The 22,489-nt window shown below is 36.5% G+C and overlaps 3 protein-coding genes across 3 annotated transcripts; 2 read left to right on the plus strand and 1 right to left on the minus strand.

The window, feature by feature from the left end:
• Positions 1–267: 267 nt before the first annotated feature.
• On the plus strand, positions 268–9,218 carry LOC126922815 (long-chain-fatty-acid--CoA ligase 1). The gene is made up of 8 exons (XM_050735740.1): positions 268–417; positions 978–1,101; positions 1,297–1,633; positions 2,105–2,573; positions 5,760–6,050; positions 7,869–8,090; positions 8,243–8,560; positions 8,834–9,218. The coding sequence occupies exons 1-8, from the start codon at positions 343–345 to the stop codon at positions 8,969–8,971; spliced, it is 1,974 nt and encodes a 657-aa protein (XP_050591697.1). The 5' UTR covers positions 268–342; the 3' UTR covers positions 8,972–9,218.
• Positions 9,083–11,928, minus strand: LOC126922850 (vesicle transport through interaction with t-SNAREs homolog 1A-like). The gene is made up of 5 exons (XM_050735796.1): positions 11,898–11,928; positions 11,074–11,268; positions 10,883–10,941; positions 10,282–10,629; positions 9,083–10,136 (listed from the first exon to the last, which is right to left on the minus strand). The coding sequence occupies exons 1-5, from the start codon at positions 11,911–11,913 to the stop codon at positions 9,978–9,980; spliced, it is 777 nt and encodes a 258-aa protein (XP_050591753.1). The 5' UTR covers positions 11,914–11,928; the 3' UTR covers positions 9,083–9,977.
• A 394-nt stretch (positions 11,929–12,322) lies between these two features.
• LOC126922790 (protein ERGIC-53) lies at positions 12,323–15,049 on the plus strand. Its single transcript, XM_050735651.1, has 10 exons — positions 12,323–12,485; positions 12,935–12,991; positions 13,216–13,486; positions 13,576–13,675; positions 13,755–13,866; positions 13,943–14,117; positions 14,186–14,382; positions 14,456–14,646; positions 14,715–14,920; positions 15,013–15,049. The coding sequence occupies exons 1-10, from the start codon at positions 12,323–12,325 to the stop codon at positions 15,047–15,049; spliced, it is 1,509 nt and encodes a 502-aa protein (XP_050591608.1).
• Positions 15,050–22,489: the final 7,440 nt, after the last annotated feature.

Here is a 22,489-nt window from a genome sequence, read left to right on the forward strand (position 1 = left end):
AGTTCGGTGGCTGTTGAGGACGACGCTCGCTCCACCAGCGGTCCACTATATTTAAATATAGTCGAAGATCGTCGTAGAGAGATGAGCAGCTAGTCTTATGTGCGAGCTACTGATAGCAGCCGCTCCTCTCGGTGGAGCAGCAGCAGCAGTAGCACTTCTGACAAGCAAAGTGATTGAGAGGTGAGCTCCGACATTGAAGAGGTGGTGTCGATTCCGTGGCCGGTACGGGCCCTCGTCTCGTTTCAAGTGACCGTGCGTATCCCGGGCAAGATCTTCAGCTGAAAAGGAGCAGGACGTCGGCCCGTGGCCGCTCGTGCAGCGTTCATCGATCGTCTCGAGATTATGACGTCCAGTTGTTTCTCCCCTCCGCCTCTTCGACCACCGATCGACATCAGCGATCAGTCCGACACAGTCAAGGTGGAGTGTTTTCTTAGTTCTCCGATTCGATCGGTTCCCTGTTCAAACCGTCCCATTAACTTTCGTTCTTCGCCATCTCCGGGACCACCTGACGGCATGCTAAGTTAGATCTTAGAAAATCGTGAACAGATAACCGCGATGCAAAACCGTTTCTCCTGGTTTATCCCCACAACAAATGGTCGATACGCATTAGACCATAGAAGGTTCTGATGAAATCCACGGGCCAGCCTGTCCGATGTCGAAGCACGCGCGTGTGTAGGTGGGCAGACTTGTTGCACAAGCGACTTGGCGACGTTGAATCGTCGCAAAGGCGGTAGAAGAATGGTGGAAGGAAAAGCAGAAAAACGAAGCTCGAGCGACGGTCGCTTTCCATTGTAGGGGTTTCGTGATCTCGAGGGCGGATTGATACTTGGACGTACCACCCCATTGCGTCTACGTGCCATACAATATCCCCGTCGCACGACGTGTCCGATATTCTTAGATTTGCACTTGGCATTCCGTTATATAACGATGAAAAACATTCGTCGGATTTCACGTGCGCAAACGTGTGTGTTTTGCAGGGTACTGACCTGATCAAAGTGTCGAGGTTTTATAAGGACAGCAAGGAGGGAAAGTTCGTGAGCTTCTTGTACGAGGATACAAGGACTCTGTACGATGGTTTCCGCAAAGGCGCCAAGGAGTCCAGTAAGTTTGCACTCATCCCAGCTTGGTTTGCGAATCGTTAACACGCGAATGGTCTCGTTCTCGCGTCTATCCTGTCACACGGGACTATAATTTCGATAGACGCGCGACTTGACAAATTCTCATTTTCGTACATACGCGTGACCTCTTCCGGACGTACGTGGTTATTATTCGTTAGCTGGTCTTCTTGACACACAGACAACGGACCCTGTCTTGGCTGGCGGGATGGACCAAACAAACCATACCAGTGGCTACATTACAACGAGACCCTGCTCAGGGCGAAGAATTTCGGTTCTGGCTTAGTGTCTTTGGGGCTGATGCCAGGATCGCACGCGCTCGTGGGTCTCTACAGTCAGAACTGTCCGGAATGGATCCTCGCCGAGCAGGCTTGCTACACGTACTCGTTGGCAGTAGTGCCTTTGTACGACACGCTGGGCCCTGATGCCTGTGCCTTTATCATTAACCAGGCTGAGATCAATTTAGTCGTCTGCGAAAATGACAGCAAGTGCAATTTGCTGCTCGACAAGGCGCCTAGGTACGTGCCTTTTGTCGGAATTCATTTGAGAAGTATAATTTTATCGAACGTAACGCCTCTTGCGTTAAAAGAATCGAAGAAACGTGTTTTCGACCAGACAACGATACAAGTTACAATTCCGATCACTCGAGAGCGTGATAGTTGGATTGTTGCAGTGGCAGTATGCCACGAATCGATATAAACGCATTTTTTACAACATCGACGCGCGACACGATTTACAAATCTCGCGTGGAATTGCAAACAAATTTAAACGTTTCCGTGCAATGTCCTGAGACATCTTGGCACGGTAAACTAACGTGACTTTTTACTGCAATTTCGATTTAACGTAATTTCGAGTAACGTATAAAGAATAGCTACGACTAGATTTTCACGATCGATATAAAGTACATCCAGAAGTTCGTGCAAACAAAGCCGAATCTTGCTTATCCCCTGACTGGACTCGACCGATCGGATAATCGTCTTTCGTTCCAGATGTCTAAGGAAAATGGTGGTGATAAAAGAGACGAGACAGGCGACGAACCAGAGGGCGAAAAACCGCGGCGTCGAGTTGTTCAAGTTCGAGGAAGTGGAACGTATCGGCGCCCAAAAGAATCATCCGGAAGTTCCGCCCAAGACGACGGATCTGTGCACCATATGCTACACGTCCGGTACTACGGGGAATCCGAAAGGCGTGATGTTGACGCATCAGAACGTGATGGCGAGTATAAGCGCGGTTTTGATACAATTAGGCGAGCACAGGCCCTCGTACAAGGATACGATGATCAGCTTTTTGCCCCTGGCACACATGTTGGAACGGTGCTGCGAGAACGGCATGTACATGGTGGGCGCGTCCGTGGGTTTCTACAGCGGTGACATCAAAAGGTTGCCCGAGGATATGAAAGCCTTGAGGCCTACCGTGATGCCAGCGGTGCCGAGACTCTTGAATCGAATGTACGACAAGGTGAGCACAACCACTTATGAAATTCACCGATTTCCCAATCATCTCGTACCTCCTTGTTCCCAACTTATTCTGCTACCACCTGACGCTGGTAAATATACACCGAATCCATTGTTTCTGGTTTTGTTCGCGTAATTTGCCACGAAACCAGCACGGTAATTACCGGCGGTGTTGTCGAAGTGGTAGTCGATTTTCGAAATAACCAATATTTAGATGGTTAGTGAAAAAGGCGCACTTGCGCTTCGCGTTCGTAATTATATTCATAAATCAAACAAGTAAAAACAATTACGCAAATAAAACAGTGATTTAGTAACTTATAACTTAAAATATCTTGAGACAGGTGTAACTTTTCGAAGAAGAGATTAATTTACGTTTATCGCTACTTACCACGAAACCTCGTGCCTCCCTTCTGATATTTCTTTTCCAAACGTTCGTAAAACACTTTTCCACGCACTTGGTCGAAAATAGCACTAAACGAAAAGTTCCGCTCGCCGCAAATATAATTATCTAAACAAAATACATGACGCGGGTGTGTTTAGAAAATTTCTATTCCGTGTTTACCATTTGGGTGGCAGTGGCGAGTGTTCAAGTGGTATTCTTGGCGATCAAAGTTACCGGAGAATCGAAAAAGATATTTTAGAGTATGCTCATCGAGATGCAAGGACGGATAACCCGTAGGGCGTAGGAAATCGCGTCCCACGGAAGCCGTGGAATTCGTGACTCGTTCGTCTCCAACGTGTAGCGATTTACGAGTGAAGTGATATTTTTACCCTTGACGAAGGTGTCGGAGTGCAAGAATACGCGCTAAGTAATTTATTCCCGGACAATTTATCGGCAGACAAGATCGGTCATCTTGTGAAACGCTTAATGAATTTCCCCTTGTACCGGTGGCTAAAAATAGTTTGACGAATATCACGAGTCGCCTCGGCTACATTCGAGTTTGATGGACAGTTGCATTAGCGAAATTATCCAGATGTGTTTGTTTCGCGCGAATGTCTTCTACGTGTACGTATCTCTGCTCATGGCCGAAATAATAAACCCTCTTTCCTTGTCTATTTTCAGATCGATGGACGATTAACGTATTCCATGTCGCGAGAAAATGTACTCGTTTTACGAGTATCTTAAATCCTTGCGAAAAGAAGCTGCGTTTTAGGAAATTTAGAATATACATATATTTGACGACTATTATCGTAGCTATTCGAGGTCTAGGAAAATTTTTTGTTAAAAAATACATCGATTTATATTCCGTTTGCAACTACTTGAACGATTTACTGATATCCTTTTAGCTTCTGATTACTCAAAGAGGATTAGCAAGTTTCGTTTTACATATTCTTTGAAAGAAAATACTCTTTTAGTTGTAAATGTGTGGTTCTTGGTCTATCGAGTATAAGTCTACGAGGATCAAGAGACTTATGAGAAACGTATGAATCAGCAGATAATATATTACCGAATAAATACCGTGTGATTTTTCGCTAAGTATATGTGTTAAGCGATTCTTATTTAATGGTAAGCTTATTTTTTTAAAGTTTAGCTTTCGATGATTTATGGAAACTTAAACGCTGTTAACAAAGATTTATTACCTTCGTTCACTTCCAAACGTTACAAGTCTTTTTGAAAACAAATTACGCGGCATAAGATCCTATTCGTCTTGTTGCTATTACAAATGAAATTAAGAGTTCCGATGACACAAGAATATAATCGATCGATTATACATTTTAATTCCATATATATTTTTCTAGGAAAATTTTTGCACTTTAAAAACGAAAATATTTTCACGATAGTACATCGACACGAAGTGCATACGTAAGAATATATGTCGCATTTTATTAAGGTCAATGTTACGTAATACATTTTGAGACAGTACTGGCAGAACCGGATCGAGGATGACAGGGATAGCACGACGAAACAGGTGGAGAGGCAGTTCCATCTTCTACCGTGACCCTGATTTCTCGAATGAATGGAATTCGTGCATTTTATGCTTTCGTAATAAATCTACGTATCAAATTGGTGATGTGAATGAATATGTATACATGTTTTCTGTCGTTTCACAAGTTCCATGAAATTGAAATATAATAATAATTGGAGCAAGAATGGATATAAAATTTGGCAGAAAATTTCTCGGATATTAGATTCAGCAAAAATCCGCTACCGCTGCGATTAATACCAGACTTGACAGTTGACATAGCGATACAGCGTGTTAACGAGAATTTATAAAGACATCGCAATTTTCTTATTTATCTTTGAACGAGATAATTTTAATATCTAGTATAAAGATTACTGCTTTCGAGATAATAAAGATTACTACGTTCGTAGCGAATAATCCATGCAAAAACGCATAACTCTATTCTGTTCTTGAATGTGGTACGCGTGAATATATTCGCAAAAATAGCCAGATGGCATGACTTTACTTAGAGCCGTAAATTAATGCAACACTTGAAAGTCCACTTTATCGACTAACATAGGCTCGATGTTTTCCTCCGATTCTAAAGAACGACGATGACAGTTGAATAGAAAATATGTTGATTATTTGATATTATATTAATCAAATTTTATTTATTCATTAGAATATTATTCGAATTATTGCGTTAATCATATAGAACGGAAACACAGATGTAAAATCTATATAAAGCTCCTATACTCCATAAATCTCCTATTACACAAAACTGACAAACTACCCAAACGAGCATTCTCAAGGTGTATCATCGCGCGATCACGTAACTCATCGATGCCAGTAAACAGCTTTTCTTCAAGGAAATCGTCCACTCACGCACAGTTAAGATTCAAAAATAAATATTTCGAAAGTAGGTTTGGAATAAACCGTAACAACCGTACAAGCCAGAAATTGAACTCCCCGGTAAACAAGTCTGTCTTAATAGTACAGAAACATCAAAAAGATCGATTCTCCATCTCTAACGTTTCGAAGAAGTTCCTCGAATTTCAGAGCTGTCAAGACGATTTCTATGCTTGACTGTTCCGACATGGAAAAGCGAGAGATCTCGTTTCACTCGAAGAACGTGTCGATCGAGCGTCATCTAAAATTTCTTTTCGGGTATATAAATGGAGCTCTATTGTAATTCGTTCACCCGCCGGTTGCCAGTGTTCTTCGCGAAAACAGTCCACCACCGAGCTGGATCGCTCGATCAACCACGTTAAATATAGCAGGCATAGTCACCAATCGGCATTTTGCAGGTCCAAACTGAACTTCAGAGTTCGTGCTTGAAGAGGCTGGTATTTAGCCTGGGTATGCGGGCGAAGGAGGCAGAGATCAAGAAAGGGATCATCAGGAACAACAGCGTGTGGGACAAGCTGGCCTTCGCGAAGATCAGGGAATCGACAGGAGGCAGATTGAGGCTGATGGTCGTTGGATCTGCCCCGTTAGCGGGCAACGTTCTCACCTTCACCAGATGCGCTCTCGGTTGTATAGTCGTCGAGGGATATGGTCAGACCGAGTGCGGTGCACCGATCACTCTTACTGTTCAGGTTAGAATGGTTCAAGAGCTAATGACTGGGCTGTAGATGTTTATACGTCCTTGAGCGTATCGCACAAATTTCACTTTACGTTTTTCATATTTTTTTTACTTGATTAATTCGCGCGTTAAGCAATCGATCATTGATCCGTGTCAATGGTACTAGATACTTACACCCGCTTAACACCCGCTAAAGAAACGATTAATTTCTATGTTTCGCTCTAACAAGAGATTAATTAGTTAATTACTTGGATAGCTCGCGGAACGTGAAACAGAAATTTAGATAAATGTATCAGTTGACTCGACGTAAACAAGATAATCGAGACTAACAGTTAACAAGATGTTAATTTTAACGCCAGTAATTTTTTATGATACCATTATTTGAATCTACGATCTGTTTTATCTATGAAAAGTATTAATTTGTTAAATCGGAAACCTCTTTAAACGATATGTAATTAGTTCTCTTCCTTCCGATTTCACGCGTTGCACATAGCTGAACGTGTCAACGTTGAATCAAAGACATGCAATTACCTCGAAGTACGTTTGTCGTTTAACCGTTTCTTACTCGAGTAATGCTATACATATACGTGTAGTGAATGGAATGCAACGAGGGGAATAAACGGGATACGTTAACAGACGTTTCAACTCGAAACGGATACATAGCCGTATCTCTCCGGCGAAAGAGCCGGTCAATAAATGCTCCGTAAATAAATCGCTCGTACACTCGCTGACCTTATAAATCACGGGTTACAGATTTCAGCCAGCTAGAAAAGCAAGCCATTTTGTGTTAAAAAACTAAATTATCCGAAAGTTATCGTCAATTTAAAATACGATGTTTACGCAAAGGATTCTTGCAGCGTTTGATTTGCGAATAATGAATAATAATTTAATTTTGATGGAAAATTCGCTTGTTAAAACTGATTTTTTTCTCTTCGTTGGAATCGATAGCCTCTAAATAGAAACAAATCGAGAAACAATGGTGAACGCGTAATGCGATCATTCGATTTCGATCGAGTTCAACCGAATAACGATCAAGTGACACGCGTGGTCACTATTCTTGGCATATTTACAGGTATCGATGTATTATACGTGGCTAGACGAAACCAGCTATTATTTATACGCGGGCATAGGTATATTCTTGTCGGGCAGACCGGCGAGAAAAAAATGTTGCGACCACGCGCCAAAGCACGTGGTAAATCACGTCATTTGGTAAATCACCACGATCGACCGTGTAAATATATGTATGCATACGCGTCTACGATTACTGTAAAATATTCTATCATTTTGTACAAAGTCATTATGGTCTAAATTACGTTAAAAAGAGAACATTTGTAAAATACTCGGCGTACTACGGTGTAATGCCACGGTGTAATGATGACATAGAATAAATAATTGCTCAACTCGCGATGACAAATAGCCGTTTTGTGTAAAATATGGTTTTACTGTGCCTCGTAACTGACATTTCGATATAACGAACAGTTCGATGTAAATTATATATAAGTCAGATAAGATATCCGTAATTTATAATTTCTACTTCAGTGTTTAAACTGATAACTGGTAGACTTATTGTTGCAATCGTAGAAAAAACACCAAATTTACATATTTCTTGTACGTATGTTGATTTTCAGATTTATTCGATTTACATAACACGTTACACAGTAGCTTAACAATATTTGCAGCGAATGTTTCAAGCAATTACGAAGCATTCGCTCGAATGAATTATCAGTTTAAAAACAATATTAAAAATACAATTAAAAAATTAGCTAAAAATGTTTTCCATATCTAATAGTGAGAATCTGAATTTATATACCTTTATGCGTTATTATTATAGGGCGATCATGTGCCAGAACATGTAGGTCCGCCAGTCCCTTGTTGCTGCATTAAATTGGTGGACGTTCCGGAAATGGAATACTTTGCGAAGAAGAATCAAGGCGAAGTGTGCGTAAAAGGCACCAACGTTTTCGTAGGGTACTTCAAGGATCCCGAAAGAACTGCTCAAGTTATCGATGAATTCGGCTGGCACCATACCGGTGACGTTGGCATGTGGTTACCTGTAAGAGGAAACGATATAATTAAACATATTTCTTATGATACATCTGGTTCAACGCAAGTTCGAATTAATTTTTCGTTACAAATAGAACTTTTATTATTATTTTAATATTTTCGATTCGAATTAATCAAATTGATACAATTCTTTCTTTCTAGAACGGAACACTTAAAATAATCGATCGAAGGAAACACACCTTCAAGCTTTCGCAAGGAGAGTACATAGTTCCAGAGAAAATCGAGAATATTTATTTACGCAGTCAATATGTTCATCAAGTGTTCCTCCACGGGGAATCCCTAAAATCTTGCGTTGTAGGAATAGTAATACCACACGTGGATGTTGTAAAATGTTGGGCGGTGGAGAACGGAATACCAGGTACACTCAGCGTATTATGTGCTAATCCGCAAGTCAAACAGTTGATCATGGACGACATGCTTTCGTGGGGAAAAGAAGCCGGTCTCAAATCTTTCGAACAGGTGGGAAAAATCTGCCAATATTTTTACTTAAAAAAATTGATTTGCTTTCATTTGTTTGCGCGCATAAAGGAAAACAAAAAAGCAAGGTCTTTTTTATCGACGTAACGATTAAAAATATTTTTCGACTAAAGTATCCAAGACCTTTAAACGCACCGCTCGCGTAACGTTTAAAAGATAAAAATTTTACTGTAAAGTGAAGTAATTTCGAAGTAACTTCTATCATTGACGCAGTTTGAAAGTTATATACAACACTATCATTTCTGTTCATATCAGGTGAAAGACATTTATTTACATCCGGATCCGTTCTCCGTACAAAATGGCCTTCTTACACCAACATTGAAAATGAAACGACCTCAGTTGAAAGACTACTTCAAACCGCAGATAGAAGATCTCTATCGACATTTGGACTGATTAGACTGAGCATTGTCTTTGATTCTGTTTTCTTTAGCATCGAGAACAGCAACGTGAAAAATCGAGACACGTTTGCGTCGCATTCATAGAGAAATCACTTCCGCCATCGAATATTTGTTACCCCGCGATACTTTATTATATCATTTTCTTCACAATTACATAGAGGCGCAAAAAAAAAAGCAGAAGAAAAGCACCGTTTAGGCTATTAAGATAATCGATAACATTATAATAAAATGTGTTATTATTAGGTGCGTCTCGTTTTCTCTTGACTATAGTCATCCTTCGATATTTGTCGCGTGTATTTACAGATTTCTTCGTCTCCCTATTCCTGTATTTTGATACAAATTATTACCGCCTTTATGACACACTTAACGGTACATTATAGATGTATATTTTTATCGATAACAATAGTCAAATGAATTCTGAATTATGATCTAGTACAAAGTAGGATATTTAAAAACGAATAATCATTTATTACCGTAAAATGCGATCGGGTATATGTGCAATGTGTAAAACGAACTTGAGATTAATGTAATAAATAGATTGCAAAACCGAACAACTTAAAAACATACAACAAAATGATTCTAAATACATGGGAACATTTTAATAAATTTCGTTCCTCTGAACAATGTTCACATACGGCGCTGGACAGATTAACTTTTTATAATTATTAATAATACATTAGAACTTTTCTCTCACTGTTTGACGTAATTCTGTCATATTTAAGCGTTTCTTCTTGTGTGGTAACATTAAATATATATTGAATCCATACGGAACTGTGATTAACACTAGTGAGCATAGGAGGCTTAAATTATAATGATACTAAATGCTCCAAATGAGTGAAAAGATTAATGAAAGGATGATATATAACATTCCTTCGTGTGTAATTTAATAATCCCCTAACAAACATTGTATTCAATAATCATAATACCTGAAATTGAGTGAATATTAAATATGGCTTCTGAACCAATATCTCCCAACCAAAACGTTCGTTCTACTTTCGTCTTTAGCTTTTAGATTTAAAGCTATAGTACATGACAATACAAATAACAATTATAAGCGTTAATGCCACTACTGCTAGAACAATTCTTTGTTGAAGACTTCTAAACATCATTCCCGAGAGTAAACGTGAACCACGACCTAGCTCTGCATCCGTGTCTCGTAACTAGAACAAATAAATTATATTATCGTATTAATAACAACATTGTAACAGTAACAAAGCAGTTCGAATACTCATATTTGACAAAAATTTATATATATGTATGTATATTTATATAATATATACATATAAGATCAAACTAATATCTTACCCTTGCTCTTCCTTTTTGAATTGTCTCTCTTTGCTCGTGCAGTTCCTTCAATACTTGAGAACCAATTTCTTCTGTTTCTAATACCATTCGATATCCATTCTGTAAAGTTCTACCTGTGCGGTCTATTTGTTCTGAGGTATCTAATAATCTTTTTTTCTGGTCCTCTGTAATATTATTCTCCCATGAATCTTCTCTGCTTATTTCAATACTTTCATCCTTTGCCTTTTTGGCTGATTGAAATTCTTGTGTCAATCGTTTTAATTCTGCTCTATGACTCTCTACTCGACCGCGCAAGCGATCACGTGCTGCACCATTCACCCCACGAACCTCCAATTCCATTTGCTCGAGCTACAGGTCAAATATAAGAACAACAGAAACTATCAAAACTTGATATAGTTATTCAGTCTTTGATTAAATACTGTCATTAAAATATGTGATCCTTTCATTTTACTTATTTTCATATGCAAAAGAAAAATGAAAGATCAATTTCACTCTAACCCTAAAACTGAAAATATAAACTTTCGGAAATTTTTAGCAAATTGAAACTTTGATGTATTAGAATGATTTTAAAATAGAAGACAAAATAAATATTTTATTTTACCAGTTCTTGAGCCTCTTCGATCTGCCTATCCACATCTTGAATGGACAGTCTTTTCTCATCTGTAAATTACGTCACGTGTATCGATTATTGTTGTTTAATAATGCCAGAGGATAGACAGCGTTCACTTTAAAAACAACGATTTGTGCTCCACAATAAGAGGACCACAATGATTCTGTTTTGATCGTACTTACTGCCGCTTTGTGTTCTTATTCTACCAATTTTTGCAGTAATGTCAGCTGTCAAAACGGCGTATTGTTGCTCATAGTTGTCAATGAGCGACGCCATCTTGAACGTATTTCCATTGGAGACGAATATATGGAAAAGAGGACGTTCACTATCAGAGATTACACATCGAATAACTTGTAACAGCTGCGTTCTGAAATCAGCTGAGAAAATGTATGTATTTGGCTTTGTATTTGCAATCATTCTCTATATGAAAAAAAAATAGATATGTACATATTAAAAGATACATAAACAGATGATTTTTGTATCATATCGTATCATATATTGTATCGACTTTTTTGCTTAAACAGAAAATAGAAACAATAAAATAATTATATGAAATATTAATATGCTTTAGCTTTTTATATATTTACATATACTCCAACATATTCGAACGATTTGTAAATTATATATTTGTGTCTGCATGAACTATTTACATACATATTTTAAACAAGCTTGTTAATATTTGTAGGGATTATATTTTCTCTCTGGTATTGTACACATTGAAGTTTGTAAAATTTAAAGATACGTATGATCGAATACAAGGATAAGCAAATTTTATCAGTGATACATCAGCGATTTCGAAACTTTCGCTTTATCAGCAATAATAAAATAACAGTTTTTATTTTTACATAATTAAATATGCGCAATAAGAATACTAAAAATATATATGTACTTAACACGTTTAGTAAAGAATTCCTCAATGTATATGCTATTTTGTACTGTCTAAAGTATCTATAGTTGAATTATATATCGTCACAGAGTTTTATCAATAATTTTTAAAACTATTTACTCTGAAAAAGCTGCATTCATAGAATTCTAAATGGAATTCTAGATATGACGTTTATTGATAAATTCTTTATTCGTTGTTAAATCTACTGGACACTTGATTCATTATAACGCCATGTTTCTCTCTGACACGTCCTCAAAAAACAGAGAAACATAAATTCAGTACATAAGGCTCATGGTAAGAAACTAATAAACTTCTATGTGATCCTTTTACCAAGTCGAATATCATAAGAAAATAAAAAGTTATAATACCAGTAAAATAATACAACAGTGGTGGAGGGTGAAATCTTCGAAATATGGCTACAAAATTGACACGTCATTGGTAATACACCAATCAAAAGAAGAATTTATAGAATACTACCAATCGTTTTAACCGGTTGCAGAGTCGACTACGGTCAATCTACTTTCGATTCAACAGTCGAAATGAAGATGGCCGCCGAGGTGAGGTGGCTTTTAATTTTTCATGTATTTTGTGTAATTTATGCGGTTCTCGGTGAGACACCCCATCGAAAATTCGAATATAAATACTCATTTAAGCCACCGTATCTCGCACAAAAAGATGGGAGCGTGCCTTTTTGGGAATACGGAGGAAGTAAGTAAAGTATCAACCTAACCAATTACGCGTGTTATAAAATACTGCCGTATGTTCTTTTCTTATAGTCGGCTTTTTGATTATTTAAATGGAAAGCACTATTATTTTGTTTAGAAATTCCGATTTTAATTGAATTTCATACTCTTGAATGAATTTATGCATTAAAATGATGATATTTACTTGGTAAAATTTGATGAAATTTCAACAATCACAACACATGTACATGTTGTTATTTACACTCGAAATACAAATTTAGTTTATTCTAAACATTTAAACACAGATAATCGTTCGAAATCTGTTTTCATACATAAGAATTCAATTTTATAATTCAATGTTATGATATATAGAAGTTTATTATCATATCTATGAACTTATGGTACATCATATATTGTTTTATAAGTAATTTTTTGTTGTTCTATCATTTACAACAAATATTATCTTTATTTCAGATGCAATTGCCAGCGCAGAGAACGTTAGAGTTGCTCCATCGTTGAGAAGCCAGAAAGGTATGTGAAAAATTGATTTTATTAACTTCTACTTTTAATTTTCTTAAATCATAATAAAGATTATTTCTTAGTGTAAATAAAGATATTTTAAACTGTCACTTGGTAGTTATTATATGACATCCATTATTATTATATCAGGCATATGGGCAATAGAAGTTAACATAATATAATCCTTTTATATTAATAAAAATTGGTATGATATTTGAATTTAAAATAATATTTAGGTGCGATATGGGTGAAGCAGCCTGTTACCTTTAATTGGTGGGAAGTTGAATTAATATTCAGAATAACAGGAAGGGGAAGAATCGGAGCTGATGGTTTAGCCTTTTGGTACACTGCTGAAAAGGGTGCTTATAATGGCACTGTCTTTGGCAGTTCTGATCAATGGAAAGGTCTTGGAATTTTCTTTGACTCCTTTGACAATGACAATAAACACAACAACCCTTACATCATGGCAGTCCTCAATGATGGCACAGAAAGCTTTGATCATACTAAGTGAATTACATTTCTTATTATATTTTTTAGTGTTATTAGTGTTAATTAATATTTTCAATGAATGATTCTTTACATTGATTTTAATATAGCGATGGTACAACACAGCTATCTGCTGGTTGCTTAAGAGATTTTCGTAATAAGCCATTTGCTACAAGAGCAAAAATTGAATATTATGAGAACATTCTAACAGTAAGTGTATTTATAAATTTATATATATATTCTTATTTGCTATTGTACTTGTCATATAATTTTTAATGTTTAATTAAAGGTGCTATTCCATAATGGTATGACAAACAATGAACAAGATTACGAAATATGTTTCCGAGTTGAAAATGTTGTTCTACCAAAAGGAGGGTACTTTGGGGTCTCTGCTGCTACTGGTACTTATTATAAGAAGAATATCAAGTTAATCTTTATCTCAATATAATTACAATTTTCTATAATGTTTCATTTAAGGTGGTTTGGCCGATGACCATGATGTTTCGCATTTCTTAACACATTCTCTATTTCTTACTGGTCAGATGAGGACTGAAGAACATAAAGTATCTCTTGAGCTTGACCAACAAAAGCTTAGTCAAGAGTATATGGATTACCAGAAAAAATTGGAACAACAGAAAGAAGAGTATAGGAGGTAAAGAACATTACACAAGCATATTTCAAGTATAAGGTGTATTTTCATAAAATAATTTAATTCAACAGAGATCATCCAAACGAACATCGTGAGAAAGAGGAATTTGTAGAATATTTTGAAACTGATAATCAAAGAGAATTGCGACAAATTTTCTCTGGTCAAAGTCAAATGTTCGATGCGCTGCGCGAACTTAATAGGAAACTCGACGAAATAGTTGGTAGACAAGAGCGATCTTTAAGTTTAATATCCCAACTTCAAGTTGGTGGTAAGGTCTTATTGAATCATCGATAATTAAACATAAATGTAAATAGGAAATTTAGCAACTATAAAATAAGTAGGTGTGCAAGTGGGAGGCCAACCAGGACAAATACAGCTTATTGATACAATTCGCCGACAAGAAGTCGATACTGTTTTAAATAATCAAAAAAATATAATAAGTACAGCAAAACAAATAGAATCCTATATAAATGAGGTGCATTCCAAGACTGATCTTATTCTTAATAATCAGGCTCGAAGTCCTACCGCTCAGGTGTTTATTGACATTTAATTTTGTTATTTTTCCATTAATATTTTCAACTAAAAATGAATATTATATAGGTGCAGCCGATGGGATATGATTATCATTCACTTATTTCGGAAATGCGAGATGGACTTAATACATTAAAAAGAGATATTACTCAAATAAGCACTAAAGTAAACAATGGTGTAACAGATTGTCCAACAACGAGCTGTTTAACAACAACGATGTTCTTAGTTTTTGTGGCAGTTCAGATGATCATTTTACTAGCATACAGCATGTACCGGTAAATATTTGCTTTATTTTAAATATTTACTTTGTCTTATATAGATGATGTAGCCATAGTTTATCGAACTTAAATTATCTTTTTGTTTGCAGAGACAACAAAGAAGCACAGGCGAAGAAGTTGTACTAATGCTTGTTTTCAATCCTACAGTGCAGAAGTAAGGGTATAAAAATAAATTTCTACCTTTGCGTACTGATTTAATATTTTTATCACTTGTTAATCGTATTCGTAAAACATGCATTTTTGCTGAACATTTGTACAATAAACACATTCTTCATCCACGATAGACCTAACGTGATATGATAAGGAGCAGTCAATGCTCCTAAAGTATGATAAAAAAGAAATCATTAATTATGCTCAGCTTGGTATAATTCAGTCATTTTGAATATAATTCTCGACGCGTCATATGTTTCTTGTCATTGTAAACCATAGACATAAATATATATAAAGTGGCGGAAAGTAGACGCGAAATTGAGGTGAATAATCTAATATCTCATTGATATTCAGTGATCTTCGAATGTGACGAATTTTGTTGTGTTTAGATGGTTGTGTATGATATATATTTTTTATCACCGTTCATTAGAAATACTTTGTGTTATGTGCACATTTTTTCTTAACTAATTTGCTTTAAAAAGTAATTGTTTTTTCTTACATATTGATTTATCGTAACGTTAAAAAATGTATACATGTTTATATAAAAATAACGGAAGCTGAGACAATTTTTTCCCCAAGAAGTCTAATAATTATTATTATATTACTTATGATATTTGTCGATCTGGTACTACATTCCCTTAGGCGATCGAGCGTGTAGGTAAGTTCCACGTTTCTAACGTGTCAGATACTTAAAATTAAAAATAAGAAACCCGTAATATGGCTCTATCGAATTCAAAGTAAAAAAGCAGAATGGGAAAGCAACGTCGAACAATCACTACGTTCCCGAAGCTCTATTATAAGAAAAGTTTTTATTAATCGAATACGTACTTTGTAAGTGTATATGGTGTATCGAGTAGAAGCGTAGAGAAAAACAAACTCGAATTATCCGCAAACTCGGTATTGTCAACCTTATTGCATTTGTAAAAGTTTATCGAAGATTGTAAATGTATAATGAAATATATCTGATAATAAAATTACTAATCGAAAAAATATGATTTGAAGTTTAATGAACGAGTTGAACTTCAAAGAAACTTGCACGAGACTGCGATTATTTGAAAACTAATTGTAAGTGACAATATATCGATCAACCATAATCCTCGAAACGATTGAAGCGATCGATCGAAATCTGATGTAACGAGTAGTGTAACAAATTGCACAACGGTTTTGCTGAGTCTTCTTATCAATTTTTGAAGAATTGGATACGGGTATGTGCTTGTTCTGTAAAATTTTAAAACATACATTATATGTTAAACTTTATCAAATGTCTTTTGTACAAATAATTGCATTTTTATTTCCTTTACAAATAAAATATAATTTTCTTTCGTACTATATACTATATCCCTGATGAAACGGTATAGGAAACTAGATAAAGAGTGAAATATTAAAAAGCGTAAATTAAATAAATATTAAATTAAAGTATTATGGTTATAACCTATAACGTAACAACGAAACAGAAAAATGGTGAAGCTTCATAACTAATTAATAAAGCTTTTAGAAAAAATATAAAAGATCAACTATTAAATAAAATTGTCCAGCTCTGTTTATCAGCGTAAAGCTATTTGATTACTAATTTTATTGATTTCGCTAAGGATTATTCCATTTATCAGGCACTTATGCCTAAAGAAATATTTGTTTAACGTTGTATATCACAGAAGTAATATTTTTTAAAATTAACATTTTTATGGAACAACAAATTTATTAATTCGGTATCAAAAATTCACACATACAACAACGTAAGTTTCACGATAGGATTCTCTTATACATTCAAATGCATAATATTGATTTTGTAGTTTTTAATATTGAGATAGTTTTTATTAAGTTTCTAATTTAGTTATATATTATTTAATTCAGTATTTCTTTTCTTATCAGTGGTTCTCAAACTTTCTTTAATCAAAACGTACCTTAGAAAATGTATAAATATTTTGATCCACTTTGTTCATAGATTCTAAAACTTACTCGAAAGAGGTATTTATATGTATCAAGATTGGAGTAAATTAGAGATGTGTAATAGAATTAAAAATACTGAAAAATCGTAGATATGTACTTAGACTAGCGGCGGCGGTGGCGCACCCTATGGGAACCACTGTCATAGACAGAGGTTCCTTCAAGTTTGCTTCTTCAAATTTATAACGCAATAGCAGAATTTTAAAAGTTTCAGTAGCCAAATCACATAAATTTTAGACTACGAAACTCGTGATTTATAAGTTCGAATATTCTATCTTTTATTCATTCGCCAACGTTCAAGCACTTTGTAACAATCAGTGTCAAACGAGGCGAAAGAGAGAAAACGCGTCGTGGTTAAATCTTGCGAATGATTCAATGAAAGTTGAAACGATGCTTTTGGAAAGAGAAACTGATGCTTATTTGCAATGAGATAAGTACGCTGTCTTCGCACGACCGAAAAGATGATCCTATTTTATCTTTTTTATAACGGATATTTCAACTTATATATGCAACGCTGTGCTTGATAAAAATGTTCACGTAAGATACGCGAGATAAGATACAGACGTACGGACGTTGTTTATATTCGTAAATATTGTATGCAAATCTAGAAATTTGACACGTCTTTTAACAGATATAGCTGAAATGCAAAGCGAATAAGCAGTACCAGAAGTCGAGGATACGACACATTAAATTAAAATATACGATATTGTATCTCTTTATCGTTACACAAGCGAGATGTGAAAATGAATAAGCGGTTCTAGAAACTGATAATAGAATTCAATATCGTTGTATTTTGTTGAAATTTTGATAGATAAGTTTCATTTTTGACTAACGACGATACCTTGAAATACGAAGAAGAACGTACCAAATTCAGTTACCCAATATTTTGCCACATCTTCCGTGTACGAAGAAGAACCAACGACGTATCTTCTTCTACGGACCATTTCGACTATAAAAAAAAAAAAAGTAAAAAACAGAAGAAGCTCATCGAGACGTGGAAGCACTCGTAGATGCTGGGCGTTCAAGAAAACGCGGTAAGGGGTGAGGTAAAAATTGGAAATTCGCTGTATTTCACTCGGATCGTCCATTTCTGGGAATGTTTCACCCTGACACGGTGTACCAGCCCCTTTGGTGAAAATGTGACCAATAAGAACGGTTATCTAGTGGCGCAGAATCCGCAGAATTCAACCCTTGTTGCGGCGAACAGACTCGATTGGTGCGGTACGATCCAATCGCACGCTAGCCGATATTGATCTCCTTGAACGGGGGTTGAATTGTTGAAACTTTTTTACTGGCAAAGTTGTAAAGTGTTTTATGGCTGACGGGGAAACTGGCGGCGGCGGTGTTATGCGATGACCATGAGTTATTAAAATTGTCGAGGACGCTTCGATGCTTTTGCGAATTAATGGAGAGGATTCGCTGAAATGGTTATTATAATTTTCTAGTTTGGAGCTTTTGGTAAATTTCTTTCTCCCTATTACGTTATCCGTTGCCAAATTTGCCATTTGATTTAAATTTGAACTCTTCCCTAGGTTATGCAAATTTGAAATATAGTTAGAACCAAAGGTTTCCACAAACATGTTTCTTAATACAGATATAACTATTTGGAAATTGTGATTCAGAATTTCAAATGTTCTTTGAAAATATCGTTCTTTGAAAATATACGTCTCGTCGAATGTTAGATGCAGATTGTTGTCATAACGAAATGGATATTCATTGGGAAGGCGAAAGATGAAAAAACAGCCTCTCTTAAAATAACAGTTTAGAGAAAAATCATCTCCACTTTACTGTGTAAGCAAAAGTTACCCCCGTTGCTATATAATGGGAACTCGCACTCGATAGTATGACAAACTCTGCAAAAAATGCATAGGGAAGAATGAAAATACGTCAGGCATTTATAAACTCAATCAAATTTATTTTCTATGGAGAAGATACGAATAGATTTGGCTCGATGCGTATGACGATATTATGTTTTTATTTTCCGAATATCGGTCGAATATCTTACATCGGATATGAACATTTCACAATATTATTTAGAAATTGAAACAGAAGGAAAAAGAGTGAAGGGTAGAAGTCTTTTTCCTTTAAGAGGAGGATCGGCAAAGAGGATATACAGAGTAAAAAGAGGGATGGAAGAGAAGTAAAATTGCAATCAACATCGATACATGTAACAAAATCAAAAAAACGAATACCACACCTCTACCTATCGATATATACGGGAATTTACTAATATTTCAATTCGTTAACAATAATATAATACGTATTCGTAGAAATCAAATTAATGATTCAATTATAAGTTAGATTTCATTTAAATTTCATTTTTCCCTCGAATAAATGTCTCGTGTGCGCGATTCACCCTAATAAATCAGGAATTCAGTTCTGCGTGTCCAATCATCGATAGTGCGAATCGCAGAGAGAATATCGGTTATAACGAATCGAAATATATTCTGTCACGTGCGTACATCTGCAAGGGTGGAGACGATTGTCTAATAGATTCGTACAAATAGACATCGATATACATATACAAATATACACGGTATTTCAAGAAGAAATATTTTTAAAGTGACGACCATTTCTTTTAGTATTACCCTGTGCTTGAAGGACATCCCTCACGCAGTAATTAATTCTATAATAATACGAAATCGTAATAAATAATTTCCTGTTTCTTCATTAATATCGCGTTATTTACTTTTTATTTAATTGTGAAGTGCAAACATATTGTAAATAATGTCAATGCAGCAGACAATAGAACTTTACGTCATTTTTCAAGAAAATGGTTGAGTCGCGACCTGTGATTCCTCCGAAATCTTTCGTTCCTCGAAACGAGACGAGACGAGACGAGTTCTATACGATGCAATAAAAAATTGATTTTAATATATATTAGATATTGATCGGGACGCTTATTTGTTATTACATTCAGTACAGTTTAATCGATTATCAATGTTCCGAGTACATCTTCTCCTTGATACTCGTTAGATCGATACTCCAAATTAACGTTTTCACTGCTCATTTTTTGGACAAGTACAAACTTTAGGCCAAACTTTACGGGACACCCAGTATATACATTATATACGAAAGCGAGGCGTATAGAATGGCGCAATACACGAAATGCGCGATTTATGTAATCGGTCCCGATGCAAGGAGGATGATTTAGGATAGTCGGGGACGTAATTCACCGAACGATTTGGTTGATCGAATTGCCAAAACGCGTCTATCGGTTCGATTGATTAAAAGCTCGGCTGCACTTTTGGGGTGGCCCGATTGAAAGTCATATTCATACGGGAGCGGGGAAGGCTGCGTTTCGTCGAGATCGTGTTATCGTTCCTCCTGCTAGGATCAACCCCTACGACGAACAACCCTTAATTTTATTCATTACGTATCTGTTCAGTTTGGTTAAACGTTGGATTGTGCAGCGACGATTAACGCGCAATTTATTCGATTAACGAATGCGTTGAGTAATACGCGAATGGTGTAAACGAACGAAGAAATGTTAATTGGCAGATTTGAGCGGGTTATGGAGTTTGTACGATATGTACGAACTTATAATGAAGGATTGAAAAAAATTGGATACATTGAGATCATTTTTAGGTGAAGCGAAGGTGTTATACGAAATAGCGATACATACGATACTACGATGTCGACGTATACGATACTGTCCGCGATCGTCGATGATATCGCGTATTTTTTCCATTTCTCGGAGAGAAAACTTCTGCAATAAAGAATAAAAATTGATCGTCCATGGAATCGCAAGCTCGAGAGTAGACTTTGTTCGTCAAGGTTCGTCGGGCAAGGAACAATAAGAATTTATTGAGCAAGAAAGAACACTAGGGATGATGACATTTATAATCTTTCACGAGAATCATAGATCAACGATGTTTTTGCTCGGCTTACAGGGGTGTCTTTGGACACTGAATTCGATTTTAATTATTATTAATCGCCCTTCGTCACCGGGAGGGGTACTAGACTTTCCTCGCTTTCCCGTATAGCTTTCATGCTAATGTTCATTAGCTTTTAATCTTTCTGACAGCGAATACAAAGTTAGCAAAGAAATTGTTTCATACGAATTACGCAATTTGAACGATCAATATGGCAACGATAATACGTTGACGTACGTGAAATAAAGATATCTATAGCGGCGCATGAGTTAGCGAATATAGCTTGTATACTGATTTATTATTTTAAATTTATTATTTTGTTAGTCACCGACCAACCATTCTTCTACGCATAAACCTCTATAAATCTACTATTTGATGTGCAAAATCTCGGAATATTCATACCCTAAATTGATTATTATTTCTTTTCTTTTTATTTTTGCAACTCGTTGATACATAATTCATTATGGTGTTACAGAGAAGGAACCACCGAACGTGGAAACGTAGGCTTTTATCGCCGTTGCAAAGTGACGACAGAGGAAAACAAAGTAGCGACTACTTAAGAGGAGAGTATCGAACCACTTAAGCAGTAATCTGTCGAAGAGCGTCCTCTTTATTCGGCCTGTCAGGGGTGGTTTGTGTACACTAGCCAGTGTACGTAGCAACCCCTTGTAGGTGGGGTGTATCCTGCGTAGCTCGCCGCAAGGGTAAGTAACTTTTGTCTCTCGTGGACACGCGATTCTACCGGCGGGGGTCTTTCACGAGAATTTCGGCGCACGTAGATGGAAGCTAGCCACTCAGAATGGTCAGTTTATGTGGTTTCTGGATATTTATGGGGTGCAGGAACGATCCGAGGGACCGGATCACCGCTGCCAGCTATATATCCTACAAATTGGACGCGGAAACTCGTGAAAATGCAAGCCAATGGCATGATCGAATTTCCGCTTTTCGCATGCATTCGCTCTATCGAGCTTTCAAATACTCGTATCCCATTTAATGTTTTCGAAAAGACGGGTGGCTTATCTATAGATACACGATGACTCTCGAAAGTGTTCGAACATTTACCATAGAACATTCTATGCTAAACTTTTTGATACTTCACCGACGTTATAACGAGATGCGATTATCATAGTTATGTTGGTAAAGTTTGAAATAAAAAAATAGAATGGAAGAATAGAATGAAAGGTGTTATTTAGGATCTTTAAAAAATACAAACTTTAAAAAAGCAACGTGTCATACGTATTGCGAGGTATCGAAGCTTAATACGAAGCAAATGATACGATGAATTACGCGTAGCCGTATACGTATATTGCGTCATGGTGCGCCGTACGCGAGCACTTGTAATTTAATATTCGCACCCCGTGAACACGTTCATTACTTAAGTCCACACCCGGTACAATGCATCCCTTTGCTCGTATATCCATGATCATTCTACCAGGACTAATGCACTGTGTGGCCAAATGCTCGATGCGATTTAAATGCCAGGGGTTAGTCAAGTATCTCGTCTACGGTAGTTAACACCCTCGACACAGTTTGCGCGAGCAATTCCCTCTTCCTTCTTTCCTCCAGGGACTAGTTAACAGCCGTTTCATTCGCAATC

The sequence above is a fragment of the Bombus affinis genome, chromosome 12, assembly GCF_024516045.1.
Source record: "Bombus affinis isolate iyBomAffi1 chromosome 12, iyBomAffi1.2, whole genome shotgun sequence".
Lineage (NCBI taxonomy): Eukaryota > Metazoa > Arthropoda > Insecta > Hymenoptera > Apidae > Bombus > Bombus affinis.

Coding starts and splice junctions, on each gene's coding strand:
- LOC126922815 (XM_050735740.1), top strand. CDS start 343: ATGACGTCCAGTTGTTTCTCCCCTCCGCCTCTTCGACCACCGATCGAC. Junction 1,102..1,296: donor CAAAGGCGCCAAGGAGTCCA/GTAAGTTTGCAC, acceptor CTTGACACACAG/ACAACGGACCCTGTCTTGGC. Junction 8,091..8,242: donor ACGTTGGCATGTGGTTACCT/GTAAGAGGAAAC, acceptor CTTTCTTTCTAG/AACGGAACACTTAAAATAAT.
- LOC126922850 (XM_050735796.1), bottom strand. Junction 10,630..10,882: donor TCGAAGAGGCTCAAGAACTG/GTAAAATAAAAT, acceptor TTTGACCTGTAG/CTCGAGCAAATGGAATTGGA. Junction 10,137..10,281: donor TTCAAAAAGGAAGAGCAAGG/GTAAGATATTAG, acceptor TATTTGTTCTAG/TTACGAGACACGGATGCAGA.
- LOC126922790 (XM_050735651.1), top strand. CDS start 12,323: ATGGCCGCCGAGGTGAGGTGGCTTTTAATTTTTCATGTATTTTGTGTA. Junction 12,992..13,215: donor ATCGTTGAGAAGCCAGAAAG/GTATGTGAAAAA, acceptor AATAATATTTAG/GTGCGATATGGGTGAAGCAG. Junction 14,118..14,185: donor CAGAAAGAAGAGTATAGGAG/GTAAAGAACATT, acceptor TTAATTCAACAG/AGATCATCCAAACGAACATC.